The 15419-nt window shown below is 44.2% G+C and overlaps 2 protein-coding genes across 3 annotated transcripts in view; one reads left to right on the plus strand and one right to left on the minus strand.

Moving 5' to 3' along the window:
* ddx51 (DEAD (Asp-Glu-Ala-Asp) box polypeptide 51) lies at positions 1 to 7265 on the minus strand. Its single transcript, XM_006796263.3, has 16 exons — positions 6817 to 7265; positions 5340 to 5635; positions 4808 to 4887; positions 4585 to 4735; positions 4257 to 4402; positions 3888 to 3959; positions 3701 to 3807; positions 3461 to 3569; positions 3243 to 3382; positions 2721 to 2910; positions 2519 to 2634; positions 2335 to 2451; positions 1265 to 1366; positions 1125 to 1188; positions 911 to 1045; positions 1 to 832 (listed from the first exon to the last, which is right to left on the minus strand). Exons 1-16 carry the CDS (start codon positions 6837 to 6839, stop codon positions 815 to 817), a joined length of 1866 nt encoding a protein of 621 aa, XP_006796326.2. The 5' UTR covers positions 6840 to 7265; the 3' UTR covers positions 1 to 814.
* Positions 7204 to 15419, plus strand: part of cenpe (centromere protein E) — a 26444-nt gene continuing 18228 nt past the window's right edge. For both annotated transcript variants that reach the window (XM_087852658.1, XM_087852659.1), the window contains exons 1-20: positions 7204 to 7365; positions 8617 to 8726; positions 8821 to 8910; positions 8988 to 9106; positions 9193 to 9312; positions 9495 to 9576; positions 9666 to 9733; positions 9805 to 9879; positions 9962 to 10013; positions 10151 to 10238; positions 11590 to 11719; positions 11923 to 12042; positions 12121 to 12273; positions 12346 to 12499; positions 12604 to 12703; positions 14196 to 14559; positions 14636 to 14692; positions 14901 to 15068; positions 15176 to 15250; positions 15336 to 15407. In XM_087852658.1, the coding sequence (XP_087708784.1) occupies positions 7310 to 7365; positions 8617 to 8726; positions 8821 to 8910; positions 8988 to 9106; positions 9193 to 9312; positions 9495 to 9576; positions 9666 to 9733; positions 9805 to 9879; positions 9962 to 10013; positions 10151 to 10238; positions 11590 to 11719; positions 11923 to 12042; positions 12121 to 12273; positions 12346 to 12499; positions 12604 to 12703; positions 14196 to 14559; positions 14636 to 14692; positions 14901 to 15068; positions 15176 to 15250; positions 15336 to 15407 (2253 nt within the window). In that variant the 5' untranslated portion in view covers positions 7204 to 7309. The remainder of the gene's footprint in view (positions 7366 to 8616; positions 8727 to 8820; positions 8911 to 8987; positions 9107 to 9192; positions 9313 to 9494; positions 9577 to 9665; positions 9734 to 9804; positions 9880 to 9961; positions 10014 to 10150; positions 10239 to 11589; positions 11720 to 11922; positions 12043 to 12120; positions 12274 to 12345; positions 12500 to 12603; positions 12704 to 14195; positions 14560 to 14635; positions 14693 to 14900; positions 15069 to 15175; positions 15251 to 15335; positions 15408 to 15419) is intronic.

The following is a 15419-nucleotide window of genomic DNA, read 5'->3' on the forward strand; positions in this document are numbered from 1 at the left end:
ATTTCGTTTTATTGAGCATTATATAGAAAATATAGAAAAACCGGATAAATACCCCAAATTACAAATGACACTTCTGAATTTCAGCCGTTTCCCTTTTATTAGTATATTATACTTGTGAAAAGGGGCATTTAAATCCATTGATTTGTATAAAAAGAGCAAAGAGAGCTCGAATTCATATTTATATTCTGTGAAAGAGCACTGAGCTTGAAAGGCATTAAGAGAGAATTTCAGCCACATTGAAACTAAATAAGATCAACCTTTACAGGAAGTATAATGGCACTTTTCTACATTTAATGTGTTCCAATGCACACAGTGCCATCTACCAGTGCACGTGGATGTTACATGAGGATAAGATTTGTGGGTCTGTCAGTAAATTGACAAGATTATATTTGAAGAATATATTAGCAGCTCCCAGCCAGCTTTGACCTACGATGCATGTAATTGAAGCAGCTCTTTTGGTGGAACAGTGTCACATGTTGGTAAACTGCAAATGCTGAGAACAGCACCCTGATCCATCCTCCTGCTCAGATTTCTGAAGGTTTTTTTTCCAGGTGTGGTCTGATACACAGCAGACTAACGAGCCGCGTCTCACGGCTTTCAGTTCTCTTGGCAAACTCTTGAAATGGTGCATGTTTTATCGCCTTATAATTCCTGTTTCTCTTCAAAGTCAGCATGTGTTTATGGATTTCCAGAAGACTACATGGCTCAAACATGAAGAGTGCTCATAAGAGAGCGAGACGTGATGCCATTCTGTGGATGAAATGCGCCGCAGTAAAAGTCCTGACGTGTGTGAAGCCAGCATCATGGCCAGACATCAGCTGGCTCTCTCCTCCTGTGGGCAAACAAAGGCACAATTAAAACAGCGTCTCTTTGTGCATTTTAACGTTTAACAAATTGGTTGAGGTAGCACCTTGATGACATCAGCCAGCTTCTGCAGTGCCTTTTCATATTGGCCTTCCATGCTCCTCAGGTTCTCCGGTTTCACCACCTGCTTCTGAATCCCAGGGCTTCCTGCTTTCACCACCATCTGCAGGAAGTTTTTCTCCTGTGTGCAGCCACAAACACCATGAAACAACCCGCACCTTTGCTACTTTCATCTCATCATCTCAAAGATCGTTATGTACCTGCACTCTGAGCAGAAAGGTAAAGGCCAGGCCTGTTTTCCCCGCTCTTGCCGTCCTTCCAACTCTGAGGACAGACACAGGGTCAGAGCACGTCAATGAGGGCAACAGTGAAGAATTACTCACAGTCTGATGGGCCTCACCTGTGAATGTATGTTCTGATGTACTGGGGTGCATCATAGTTAACCACACATTTGACCCCGCTGATGTCGATGCCTCTGGCCACCGCGTCTGTGCTGATCAACCTTCCGAAAGACAGTTTAAATCTGATATATCACATCTGAACATGGACTTGGTCAGTGAGCACACATCTCAAAGCCAATTTAGAAAAAGCGCCTGGTCAGCAGTAGGGGTGGGGGAAAAAATCGATACTGTGTAGTATCGTGATATTTTGTTTGCTAATAATGTATCTATACAGGGACAGCAGAAATCAATATTTTGTTACAAAAAAGGTTTTTGTGCTCTGACTTCAGAGCATGTTGATCCTTTTTGAGCAAGAATCCTGACATTCCTTCACTGTCCAAATGTGTTTAACTTTTTTTGGCAGCAATAAACATGTTTTATTTTAATTAAGTTTAAAACTTTTTTATTTAATGTAAAATTATATTTTGTTTTAATTTACTTTCAAATTCAGTTGCTGATTGGGCTGCATAGTTTTCATAAACTGCATAGTTCAGAATAGCTATAATTGTACCAGATGGTTGCGTTCAGTTAAGTTGGACTAGACTGTAATACAAACCGTTCAGTTTGTCAACAATAAAACTGAAATGAGAGAAAGACTGAGTGTGAGACTTTGATATTAGAGAAAATGAATATTGATAAAGTTTACCTTTATGTACAGAATCTGAATATCGCAAAATATTTTAAAAAATTGCAATAATATCGTATCGTGCGTTAAGTATTGTGATAATATCGTATCGTGGGATGTATGGTGATTCCCACCTCTAGTCAGCAGTTCCTTTCTGCATGGAGCCTGGATGTTCTTCATGATGTGGCCCAAAGGCACGCACATTAGGCTAACTGAGTGTGAGCTTGCCAGCTTTGTGAGCAACGCTTCCCACCAGGAAGGACTTCTATATCAAATGCTTCCTGCCCACTGGCACACTTAAAACCACATTTTGAGTCTGAAAAATGCCTTCAAACTTTTTAGGACCTGCATTTTGGTCCCCACAAAGATATGAATACAAGCTCACACACACAGACACAGACTTACAGTTGGATTTTTCCCTGTTCAAATTCCTTCAGGGTCTTCTTCCTGTCACCTGGGGAGAGTTGAGAGGAGAACTCGGCAGCCTGGACTCCACCAAAGAGCTGCAGCAGCAGGTGAAGCCTGAGGAGGAGGGAGGTAGAATCAGCACAAGAAGCCTTCAGTCATGTGATTTCAGGAGCTCTCCTACCTGTGCGCAGTCTCTCTGGAATTGGTGAAACAGAGGACTGGGTGGAGCTTCATGCGCAGGATGAAGTGGAGGAGTAGGAGGGGCTTACTGCTCATGGTGCAGGGAACGTAGTACTCCTAAAACACAAAGCCACATCAGCCTGTACAAATCAAATTCTGGTTTAGTTCCACTCCCTGCTAAAGGTCAAAAGGGCAGCCCTTACTGTCAGACCCTGGGGGAAGTTGAAGCGGTCATGCCCATGGGTTGGCGAGGCTGCAGCGCTGTCGGCGTGGCCATAGGTGGAGCTGAAGAGTCGGGGCTGGTGAAGGCCCAGCTGCTGCAGTTTCTCTGGGTTCTGTGTGAGCGTGGCGGAGAACAGCAGCTTCTGCAGCGGCGTCTGAGGTGGAGACAGACTACAAGGACAAGGCGGTCAGCTGAGCACCGACCTGGAACCTAAGTCCTGGCTGCAGAATTGGAGTTCTTCTGTTATGGTTAACACCACCGTGTCTGGTGAGCACACTGACTCTTTTTTATTTAAAAACTTCTGCATCCTTCTTTTCAGTTATTTTCTCACTTAAAATCCCACAAAAACATTAACATAACACTATGAAAACATTCCCAGCTGCCTTTTTATTACTTAACTGTAACCTTTAAGCTTTTCTTCTGCTGGCCTGAGTTTGTGGCCAAGAATGAGACTGACATCATCTCAATCACCCCACAGTAGATAACACACACACACACACACCTGGCTGATGTGATGCACGCTGCTTCTGTCCTTCTGAACACCGAGCCGGGTTCAGCTCTCGATCGGTACACTGCTCCCATCACCTGACTGAGCCAGGACTGGTGCATGCTGTCGATCATCCTGTCCGCCTCATCGATCACCTAGCAGACACACACTGTGTGACACACACTGACGAGTGAACTCACTACTGCAGCTCGACAGATTTCAACAGCACTCACCAGAAACCGCAGATGTTCCAAACATAAGCCTGAATTCTTGGTCATGTGGTCAATGAGTCGTCCTGGAGTGGCCACAACAATGTCTGCTAGACTACGCCTCATGTTCCACCTGCACGGACAAACATGACATAGATGCTGAGCTCAGCCTTTTCCCCACTGCACATGTGCACCGAGGACTCTGACAGGAGATGTGCCGCTGCGTTTCTGTGAAGCTTTGTTAGAGCCAGCTCGATTTCTCACCTGTGTTCTGACAGTGATGCCTGTTCTGCAGCAAAGGACTTCTGACCTGCCAGCATCACCACTTTGAGCGTGGTTCCCTCGGCATACGATGCAAACACCCTGTGAACCTGCACAGGAGACAATGTGAGCTGAGTTTTGGGCTCTGTGGAGCACTGCTGGGACGCAGACAGCTTGAAAAGGGTCTCACCTGCTGGGCGAGCTCTTTGGTCGGCAACACGGCTAAAGCCCGGACTTCACACACCACCCTGTCCATCAGCACCTGATCACAGAAAACACCCTCACTGTCTGTGTACTCCAAACAGGCAGCAGACAAAGTAAATGGTAAATGGACCGGTTCTTATTTACACAACTTGTACATCACCCAAGCGCTGTTTCTAAGTGTTTCCGATCTAAGATTCAGACACATTCATACTCTGACAGATGCATCGATGGGGTGGGGTTTCCAAGGATACAGACTGGAGCAGACTGGCATCAAACCACCACCTACTAACCACCGGTTAGTAGGTAACCTCCTCTACCACCTGAGCTACAGGTGCAGCAAAGACATGGCTCTCACCTGTATGATGGGGATGACAAATGACAGAGTCTTGCCGCTGCCTGTTGGTGCAGACACACAGATGTCTCTGGGCTTATAGCCCCCTCGCCCAATCAGCAGGCCCTGCTGGGCGCTCTCCAGGATGGCTGGGATCACCTCTGCCTGCACTGTGGAGGAACATTTAGTCTCAGGTTAAGTGTGTGTGTGAGTGAGAGCTGACACATGGTTGTGGAGACGTGTGGAAGTCAAGACAATTTTCAGTAATACTGCAAACTACGGTACAAAGAGCCTCCTTGGCACGGCTCCATTTGAATCAAAGGCTGTGCTCTAACACATTTACTAGCCTCACCTGGAAAGAAGTGCTGGATTCCATTACTATGCAGGTTTTTCAGGAGCTGAGCACATAGCCCTGGGACATCAGAGATGGAGATTAGGTTGTTTTTAATGTCTGTGTGAATGACGTGAGGCTCAGCAAGCCACTGGGGCAGAACTCTGTCCACCTGTGAAAAGAATGCAGTGTGAGGGAAAGTAAAAAGCCCTGTGGCGCTGCGAGTAATCGTGCTTCTCTTTACCTTTGGGACGGGTTTGCTCTCAAATCCTCCTATGAGTGTGAACCCAGGCAGAGTGTCTGTGGTAGATTCAGGCGGAATATCTGCAACCCAGACATTTAGATGTAAGCACACCGACCATCTGCAGAGACTACAGCATGAACTAGGTTCTTTTTATCCTCACGCAACTTTTTACTGGCTTGATCGTCACAGAAAAAGTCTATTGTCAAAAGTTGTGGATTACTTGTCTGCACACTGCCCATCTCTGCTCCGACCAGCCGGCTGTCGCGTTTGTGGCGCTCCAAACACGTGTTGCACAGCATAGCAACACGTTATTTTTGACCAGGAAATAAAAAGCAGGATATATATACCATATGGCCAAAAGCAGTCCCTTGTCTGTCTTTATATTTTTGGTAATATAGTGTATTTTACAGCATATGTACCAAATGTGTGATAAGCTGATAATACCCCAGGCTCTTAGACAGGCAGAATGAAAGATTAACTCAATGTCTTCATGCCTACATCACATGTGAGCATTGATAATTAAAAGAACCACCTGACTGGATCTCCTCCTGGTGTTGTATATTTGTCTCTTCAACAGGCTCCACACTACATGAAGCTACTGTTTCTGAGTGCCTCTTCTTGTGCTGCTGAGGCTCTAGTCCAGCATCTACGTCAGCCTTTCTTTTCTTTTGGGCATCCACCTGCTCTGCTGGGTGTTCATGGAGGTGTTCTCTCTGCTTAGCTGAATGGCGTTTCTGCTTTTCTTTAGCCTTCTTCTGCAGTTTAGCCAGTAATGCCTTTGACAGAGTGTCTTTTGACACACTCCCATCTTCCTCCTCTCCCAGATACCTGAGAGTAACACACATCCACAGTCACAGGTTGACAATTTTTGGTCAGTTTAGAAACATGCAACATTCAAGTTATTAAAGCCCCCCCACCCAAGAACATTATGCAAAGCTAAAGAAATGCAGCAAACAGAGGAATGCAGCAGCAGAAAGAACAGCTACTGTCATCTTCCTGGATTGTTCATATGGTCAGCATCCTGGAGATCCGGGATGACCATTCTAGGGATTTTCTCTCTGCATCACGTTATAGAGTCCGAGTTCAAAGCAGTCTGAGCTCAGCGTACTTAATGTGACCATTCAGCACTGGAACACCTGATATATGACAGGACACCGGTGTTCCAGATTAACTGGTAGACTTTTAAGGAGCTGCTATTAACCAACCGACTAATAAGCACTAAATACTTCATCTATTACGTTTGTGAGGTTACCTTAAACAATACACGATTGTCCCAGATGACTACAGTTACACATATATGATATCCAAACTCACTACGTCCTCATTACAGATGATGAATTCATTACCAGAGAAACGACAGAGGCAGACTATGCTAACGGGATGTGATGTTACAACACTAGTCTAATATTAATGTGTAATATTTGTTCAAGACGTATTTCTTTGTTATGTAAAACAACATTAAACTCATCATGAACAATAGGAGTGGGGATTTCTGGAACTTTGTGTATATCATTTGGCACTTCTTACCGATGTAGACTGAAAGTAAACACACAATAACATTTCATTTAGTTTAAAGGTTTATGTGCAAGACGCGGCTGCCTCGTGCATGGGAATATCACCAGGTAAACTCGAGACAGTTTTTAATATTTTATTGTTCAAGAGCAATAAGACTGACGGAGTGTGTTTCAGGGAACCTCACCAATGTCACAGATGAAATACTCAGTGTTTATTTGCTGGCTTAAATGCATGTGTGGCAGACTTCCATTCCTTAAATGCAAGTCTGCCACACATGTGTTTGACCGTCACCAGTTATTTGGCGACACCAGTTAAATCTGGAACACCGAAAGCTTCCACAGGCCAGTTTTATTTACTCCATCAAAGCGAGACAGAGTTATAAAGTGGGCTGTGACAATGTTCACATCTGTCTGGATATGTCCGTAAAGTGGCACACATCTGGATAAAACTTTGTAAATGAAATATAAGATCTGAAACTATCAAAGCAGACCTACCTATTCACGAGAAACAGAGACATGTTAGCAGCAGAACAACGCGAACTTTATCAGATCTCCCATCCAAGGGTTTCCAAACGTGACAAACCCTGCAACCACCGAACCCAAAACACCTCCACTCTCTCGCGTGGTTCTGCACAAGGTGCAATTTGATGACGCCACCAAGGCCGGGCGCACATGTTTGTCGTCAGTCGGGCACGTCAATGTTGGTTTTATGTTCAATCTTTAAAACTAGACTACTTTAGTCTCATTGAGTGTCATATTCAGATCCATCACCTCAAACTCTCAGTTAAGATAGATTTGTAGAAGCACAGCATTAACCAAAACCTAAGCCGATCATTTATTGTCCTCGTTTCACAAACACAAATGGTCCAGTCCACGCGGAGATGTTGGCCAATCAAACGTCAGGAGCAAAAATTCAAACTGAGAAAAGCGCGTTGGTCTTCCTGCTCGCATTTTGTGTTGTTTTTGGAGATAGACCGAAGGAGCGAAGATGACAGAGGAGTCAGCGGTAAAAGTCTGCGTTCGAGTCCGTCCGCTTATTGCGAGGTGAGCCTGGACGGCGGCGCTGCCGCGTTAAAAATTCCCGTTAACTGTTGACATTGCCCCGGTAGCATTTTGAACTCGTCAGTTATTTCAACCTCAGAGTCGGCTCTGGCGCTAAAGTGTTAGCAGTTAAGGCAAGTAAACGTCGCGTCTCTTTAATGAAGTTTCACAGAACCAGGGAAAAAAGCGTTTTTTGTTTCGACGGTGTCCCGACCAGAACAGACATGTCATAATCAAGCACGAAAAAAGGTTTCTGAGCTGAAAACGAGTGCGAGGCAGCTAGCAGACTGCGTTACCGGGGCTAAAAAGTAATTTCCGATGTTGCTGTGTGTTGTTATGTGTAATATCTTTACATCATATCACAAAATAGACTGTAGTAAACAGGATTTCTGAATGGATTATATATAAAGTAAAGAAACGAGCTGTTTTTCATCTCTATGACTGGGCTTCGTTGTAGCCACATTATAACCAAGTCTTTTTTTGCTCACTAAAATATGCTTATAGAAATGTGATGTAATATTTCTTACAAATTCTGCTGCCCTCTTGGCCAGATCAAATCTATCTTGAAAAACGTATTTTTAATGTCAGTGACATGTTTTACCCGGGTAAATAAAAGATATGTAAACGTTACTTACCAAATCTTGATTGACCTTGTCTGACTCAAAATACGTTTGATGTATTTTTGCCACAACACTGGAACAGCTGGCTGTGAGCTGATTCAAGGAGTGCCAACTTTGGGACGCTCAGAAGGATCAGGGTGGTTTTCATATCATCCGCAGTGAAGTGAGAGTTCTCCGTCATTGTAAAAATGCCTGTTTGCTCCCAGCCTGTTCCCTTTGCAGATTTAAAAGTATACAGCAGGTGGTTAAATGACACTTGACTAACAGTGGTTATGTGACAGATGCACAGTTTAGACAAAAGACAGCAAATACTCTTGGCAATGGGTTCTGTACAACCCTCAGTGCACCTCTTGCCTCAGCCCTGTCACTTACCTGGGCTCTGGACTGACACTAGCAGTAGATCAGCTTGTGACCCCTGAGGCTGGGTTTGTTTACTCCCAGACACAAACTGTCGATGTAAGACAAATGTGTTGACCACTACAACATGAAGCGGTCCTGATTTTCTTTAATATAATGCTTGCCTTGCTGATTGAAAGCAACAAGAGGTGTATCGATGCAGAGCAATAGTAACCTGTTGTTAAGAAAGCATCTCACTGTTTGTGCTTATGTGTGTGGAATGTGTGTCTTTGTTCAGGGAAGAGAGTGCATCCGAGAATGCAGAGCCTGTCCAGATTTTTTGGAAAGCTGACAAGAAATCAATTCATCAGATTGATGATGGAAATTCCACCAAGAGCTTCAGCTTTGGTCAGTATTCAAACACGCAGAAAAAATCAGCGATTTATTTTGGTTTTGTTTCACAGTAATGGGAATGTGAACACTAACCTTTCTCTGTTAACAGACCGAGTGTTTGCCGCTGATGAAACGACCAGTCAGCTGTACAATGACATTGCAAAGCCTCTGGTTGTTTCCACTGTCGAGGGATACAATGGTATGTGCAGGAAACAATGTTTGATCCCTCGTTGGGCGGCATGGTTTCTTCTCTTACTTTCTGTGTTTGCTGTACAGGAACCATATTTGCTTACGGGCAAACTTCTTCTGGAAAGACCTTCACCATGATGGGGACCAGTCGCACCCTCGGAGTGATACCTCAAGCTGTGGAGGATGTCTTTCAAACCATTAAGAATGTAAGAATGGTGACACATGTTTGAAATTTGCTGCGGTTGGTATCAGTCACTTTCATCCTAAAGGCTCACTTCTCTTTCAACCCAAGTTTCCCAAGAAGGAGTTCCTTCTCAGAGTGTCCTACATGGAGATCTACAACGAGACTGTGACGGACCTGCTTGTCGACAGCTGGAAAAGAAAACCTCTAGAAGTCAGAGAACAAATCAATGTAGGTTGATCATTTAGATGACTAGATTCAGAACACTACTTAGAGGTTTGGTTCTCAGCATTTCTGTGTTAATTCCAAATCGCTAGCAGTGACGTGTCTCAGACTCTAGGAGTGCTGTAATGCTATGAAGTGTAGTGTGCTGTTTTACATGAGCTTTGTATGTTAATGATTACTGTTTGCAGAAAAACATCTATGTGGCTGATTTGACTGAAGAGTTGGTTACATCTCCTGCACAAGTCCTGGCATGGATTCGGAAAGGAGAAAGTAAGACTTGGGATGAATTCCAAGAGTTTTTTTTTTTTCTTAGTACAGACCATAACAAGCAGTACATTTTCTGTACCGTCCCTCTCCAGAGAACCGACATTATGGAAAGACAAAAATGAACCAGCGGAGCAGCCGATCGCACACTATTTTCCGGATGGTAAGAAGCATATAGCTACAGTCATGTGGGAGTCTTTGGAAATGCATTTCTCACAATGGACTTTTTCTTAGATCCTGGAGAGCCGGGAAAGGAGCGACCCAGCATCAGGTGAAAGTAGTGATGGAGCCATCATTGTGTCTCATTTGGTAGGCTACCTCTCTTTCATCGTTGGCCTGGTTTGTCTTCTTTCCTTTGTTTGGTAGCTAACGGTTTTGCTTCATCTGGCAGAATTTAGTGGATCTGGCCGGATCTGAGAGAGCAAGTCAAACTGGAGCTGAAGGTAATGTGGATTTAAATCCAGCATTCTTTGTTTTTTGAATATGGTTGGATATCATGTTGGGGTAACCTTGCAAGTGTATGCTGCAGTCTCCACATTTTTCAGCAATCCAGTTTTCTGCTTTATGTTCTGTGTCCTAGGTACACGTTTCAAAGAAGGCTGTAATATAAACCGCAGCTTGTTCACGCTCGGCCAAGTGATAAAGAAACTGACCGACGAAAACCAGAAGTAAGTAAATAATTGAGCTGACGTTTGGTACTCGATGTGGGAAACGCCACACACCCCGCAAATATGATATTGTAACAGTACTGTCCTTCCCTCACAGTACAATGTTGTCAACTGCAAATTATTTCCTATTTTGTCCAATAACAGAGTTATCTTATTTCAATTATATTGAAAATGTGACTGAACCATTAGCTTGTGGTAGCTTTGTCAAGGTAAGTTGTCCCGTGTTGAATGGTTCCTTGGTTGAGCCGATTTAATGCAAGTTTGTTACCTTATCTCAGGATGGTTATGCGTGAGATGAGCTTGTAGTATTTCCAGAGTATTTTAATGGTTTGAGATCCTGCTTGAAGCAGCCATCAGAAGATGGGTACACTGTGGACATGATCAACAACAATACTGAACTAGGCTGTGGTGTTGATGATGATGATGCCCAAGTGTTATGTTTTCATATTGTGTGCTCCCAACCCCCCCCCCCCCCCCCCCCCCCCCCCCCCCCCCATCTAGCAGATGGCCGCCCCTCCCTGAGTCTGGTTCTGATGGAGGTTTCTTGCTGTTAAAAGGGAGTTTTTCCATCCCACTGTCGCCAAAGGGCTTGCTCATAGAGGGTTGTCTGATTGCTGCCTTTTTCTCTGTATTATTGTAGGGTCTCTGACTTGCAATATAAAGAGCCTTGAAGCAATTGAATATGGCATTTGGTATTGCAGCAGAAATCAGGCAATGTTTTTCCAGTCTTCTATTTTCCATTTTTACTTTCACTTTTTAAACCAGTGGCAACCAGTCATTTTCACTCAGAAAACTGCTGCTCACTAAATATTTTCTTTGAGATCTTTCTCTGTAAAACCTAGAAAAACTAATGAAGTACTCTGACCAGCTCATCTGGCCATGGTCAAAGTACTGAAATCATTTTTCTTCATTATTTTTAGAACTTCAGCAGACCTTACTGGCCTGTCTGCTGGGCCTAAATGTTGCTGCCATTTAATTAGATATTTGTGTTTTAAGAAGCTGGTGGGTTGTTGTCGTCTGTGTTAATCTTGTTCTGCCATTGACTGCTCGAGGGTTTCATTAAAATCTGAAGATATCCTTCTTTTAGCGTGATTCCGCCTACTTTGGCAAGAGTTCCAGTTTCAGATGGGTTGTATGCCTCTTCTTTCTTCAAATATAAGCGGCGTCTCTGTGAGCAATGAGCTGTAGTTTTGTCTCATCTGACCAAAGGATGCGCTTCCAGTCCAATTTTTTTTAAAGGGCCAAAGAAGCCTTTAGAGAGCACGATTTCAGCCACAACAAAAATTAAGTGTGTATTTGTGTGGAACACTAAATGGAAAGTGCAGATATTACCTAAATATTTTCTCTTCAGGGGTTTCACCAACTACAGAGACAGTAAACTGACCCGCATCCTGCAGAACTCGTTGGGTGGGAATGCTAAAACTGTCATTATCTGCACCATCACCCCAGTCACTCTGGATGAGACCCTCAGCACTCTACAGGTAGGGAGAACATGACTGACTCTTATGTAATCCATTTCAAAAAATGCTTTCAGACGAGAAATTGTGTAGTACAAACTTTATTGTCTTAGACAGATGATAAAGTTTGTGTGAAATAAAAGTTAGCTGAAGCTTTGACGTGTGAACCACTGAGAACATAAACTGCTAAACACTTTAACCCACCCGCTGTGACTTCTTTGAAATAGTTTGCAAGCACAGCAAAGAAAATGAAGAACGACCCTCACGTAACAGAGGTGTCAGATGATGGGGCTCTGCTCAAAAGGTATCGCAATGAAATTGCAGAACTCAAGCGACGACTTCACGAGGCAAGTGTCTCCACTTTTCCTCTTCTTCCTCCAGCAGCACTGATCTGCACACACTGACCCATGCACAATCTCCTTCAGGTTTCTTCAGTCACGCAGACCACTGTGACAGAGAAGGAGGTTCTCTCCCAGCTGCTCCAAGAGAAGGATCAGCTGCAGAGAGAAAAAGAGGGCCTGAAGAGAAATCTGGCCAATCTCCTTGTGACAAGCTCAAATCTGGTCCCAGTCCAGAAGGTAACTGTGCTGAACCATGAGCTGCGGTTCTCTGTATGTTCGCTTTAATCACAACATGTGTTCTTTACCAAGATGCCAAGCCGCAGGGTTACCTGGGGAGGAAAGATGGTAAAACTTGGCCATCCATCTGGCTGTGTGGGGAGTTTCTCTGATCTCAGCTTTGCAGAATCTTTCACTCAGAAGAGAACTCTGTCAGACTTCTCCTGCCTGATGGAGCTGGGTGAAGGTAACGAGGAGCACCAAGGATGAATATTCATGCCACGATGGAAATTTGCTGGGGCGTTTTTTTTATTTTTTTATTTTTTTCGTATTTGTGCTCTATTTTAACAGATGATGAGGACTTTGAGTCCAACTGGGGAATTCCAGAGGAGCCGTCAGATGAAATGGAAATGAGTCGAAGCTCTGTGACTGTTCGTAGCTTTGGGGACAGGTACGTGTCTGAGCAGTTCTGTCACCAATGAAGCCTCGTATTCTCAAACTTAAAAGCCGTATCAGACACCAATCATTTATTTGTATTTATTATCAAATGTGTCTGTGGGTTACCCTCAGTCGTCCAGAAGTCACTTTACCCACTTGAAATGAGGAAAAATGCTCCCTTGGTCTGTACTGCTGCATTGTATCGTGACGGGTTAGGGGCCTTCTACGGCCTGTCTTCTTGAGATTGTGCTGGGAGACACAGCAGCTGTTCAGGCAGTGACATGTATTGATGTGCCAACCTGGAGGAGTCAGACTACCTGTGAAACCTCTGTGGGGTCCATGTATTCCCCTGTGCTACTGACTGTTGCCAAATGAAAAAGTAGTGAAGGAATGTTGTTGTTGAGTCAAATGTGTTGCCTGTGAACAATCAGTATTAAAAAGTCCACTTATGAGTGGGTGCTGGTATTCCTGTTGTGTCCTTTAGAAGGAAAAATAAATTTGGATACAGCAGAGGTTTTTTGTGCTCACTAGCTGAACTTCGTCGTGTGAGTGTTCGTTGCTTCTTTCACCGGACTTCTTTTGAACTGTTAGTCTGTCGGTTGCTTAATGGGCAATCTTCTGAATTGTTAAAGGGCTTTGACAAGTCAGTAAACAGTTTCCATGGTAGCAACAATGGCTCTTGACTCTTTTTGCTGGCGTTTTCTTAAGCAGCAGCAAATTTACTTCTCAGAATCACTGTAGAGAGGGTGAGGTGCAGAGGGGTGTAAGTGGACTGATTCTTATTTAGCACTTTTAACTCTCCGTCTTATACAACATGCCACGTTCACCCAATGCTTTTAAGTGCTAACATTCCCACATATTCATACTCTGATGGATGCATCGGGGAGCCAGGGATGGAACCACCAACCTTTCCAGTCAGTAGATGACCTGCTCTACCTCCTGAGAGTTTAGCAGGTCTCTGGGTCTGAGTTTGACTGTTGAAAAATTGGCGTATCCATTTCTTATTGTCAGTTAGAGGTTTATGATGTCTGTGGTCTTCACTGGAATGTGTTTGAGCTCACGTGGTCCATGAAGAAGGACACTGTAAAGTCCAGTCTACCAACTGCATGACAGATCTGTGTCACCCCAGCCCCAAACATTTGTGTTGTTCATCATGTAAAATAGATGGCAACACATTTTTTTTTCACCTACTTCTAAGGTGCACGGAGAAGAGAAAGATCTGATGATGTGAAGACTCCTTCACATCATTCTCCGTTCCGCATGTCTTAAAGTAACACATACTCAAAATTACACACAAAATGCAAATAAGCTAATATAAAGTAAGTACAGGAACATTAAAAGGGGGAGGTCCACCTGGACCCTGATTAAGGCCACAAGCCGGAACGTGCCGGTTACTTAATAAAGCTGTTCCCTAATACTTCAAGTGCCACTCGAGTCGTCGCATCATGTGCCATCACTGTGTGCTGGTGTGTAACATGAACATGTCCCGGTTGCTTTTTTTACAGTCCCAGAGACTTCATGTCTCCTGATCGGCTGCAAGAACTTTCAGGCAAAGTGTCCAGTCTGGAGATGCAGCTGGAACAGGAGAGTCAGGAGAAAGAGACGGCCCTGTCAAGTTTGGATGTGTTAAAGGGCAGAGTGGCAGAGCTGCAGCTGGAGCTGGAAACAGAGATGCAGCATAGACAGGAAGCACTGGAAAAAGTGCAGACTGGAGAACAGAGGAGAGCAGAGCTGGAAGCGCTGCTGCACACTGAAGCTCAGCAGAGGCTGGAGGCCACACAGAAGGCTGACACGTTGGAGCTGAGAGTGACAGACTTGGAGAAACAACTGGGAGAACACAGTGACGCAGACACTGAGACAAATGAACAGGTATGCTGTGTTTGACTCGGGCTCTGTCTGCCAAGCGTCACGTTATCATCACTCGTCTTAATCTTCTGTTTTTCAGATGAGAAAAGAGTTTGCTGAGACCATCCAGCTTTGTGAAACTTTGGCGTCAGAGAAGGTAAGTGTAAGGTGAAGAGGTTAGAGCACTTACAGCAAATATCCTACTGCTTTCTGTAAAGGGGCAGACGGATTTTCAAACAAAGCTCATGCTGCACACTGCTCTAAACTCACTCTCAGCTTTCTTAACACTCGAGTGTTGAAAGCCCTCAGTGCAGTCGTCTGACGTGGAAACGACGGCGGCGTTAAACTGGATGATATTGTTGCAGGACTTGGTGGCTGCAGAGCGAGACTACCTGAAACAGGAGCTGGGCATGTTTATAGAGCAAATGGAGCGTCTGGAGAAAGAGAAGGCTGCTGTATTACAGGAGCTAGAGGAGAAGAGGGAGATGGACGAGTTTAAATCTCTAGAAGAGGGGTGCAGGAAGGAGAACGAGGTAACGAGGAGAACTTTCTCAGATCCACTGACAACAAAGTTTCACAGAGCTGTTTATCAAATATGTTTTCATCTCACTATGTTCACTTTGCTTCTGGAAACTTGCAGAAAGAGTTAGAAAATGAAATTGTAAGCTTGAAGAAAGCTGTTGAGTCCTCTGAACTCCAGCGCATGCAGCTCCAGGTAAGATGAGTGGACGTGTAGATTTTATTGATCCGAAACACTTTGATTTGATTTGTCTTTAAGCTTTTGTTTCTTCTTTTGAAAGAATGAAATCAAGACTCTGACTGAACAGCTGAAGAAGAAGGAAACAGAATTTGCACATGAGATGGAGAACCTGGTACGGCCAGTA

The sequence above is a fragment of the Neolamprologus brichardi genome, chromosome 15 (genome assembly GCF_056152115.1).
Source record: "Neolamprologus brichardi isolate AB-2024 chromosome 15, ASM5615211v1, whole genome shotgun sequence".
NCBI lineage: Eukaryota > Metazoa > Chordata > Actinopteri > Cichliformes > Cichlidae > Neolamprologus > Neolamprologus brichardi.

Bases quoted from the DNA above. Each gene is read 5' to 3' on its own strand.
- ddx51 (XM_006796263.3), bottom strand. From the start codon at position 6,839: ATGTCTCTGTTTCTCGTGAATAG. The intron at 4,403-4,584 runs GTGAGGCTAGTA...GTTCCTCCACAG, and splicing joins AATCCAGCACTTCTTTCCAG to TGCAGGCAGAGGTGATCCCA. The intron at 2,452-2,518 runs GTAGGAGAGCTC...CCTCCTCCTCAG, and splicing joins TCCAGAGAGACTGCGCACAG to GCTTCACCTGCTGCTGCAGC.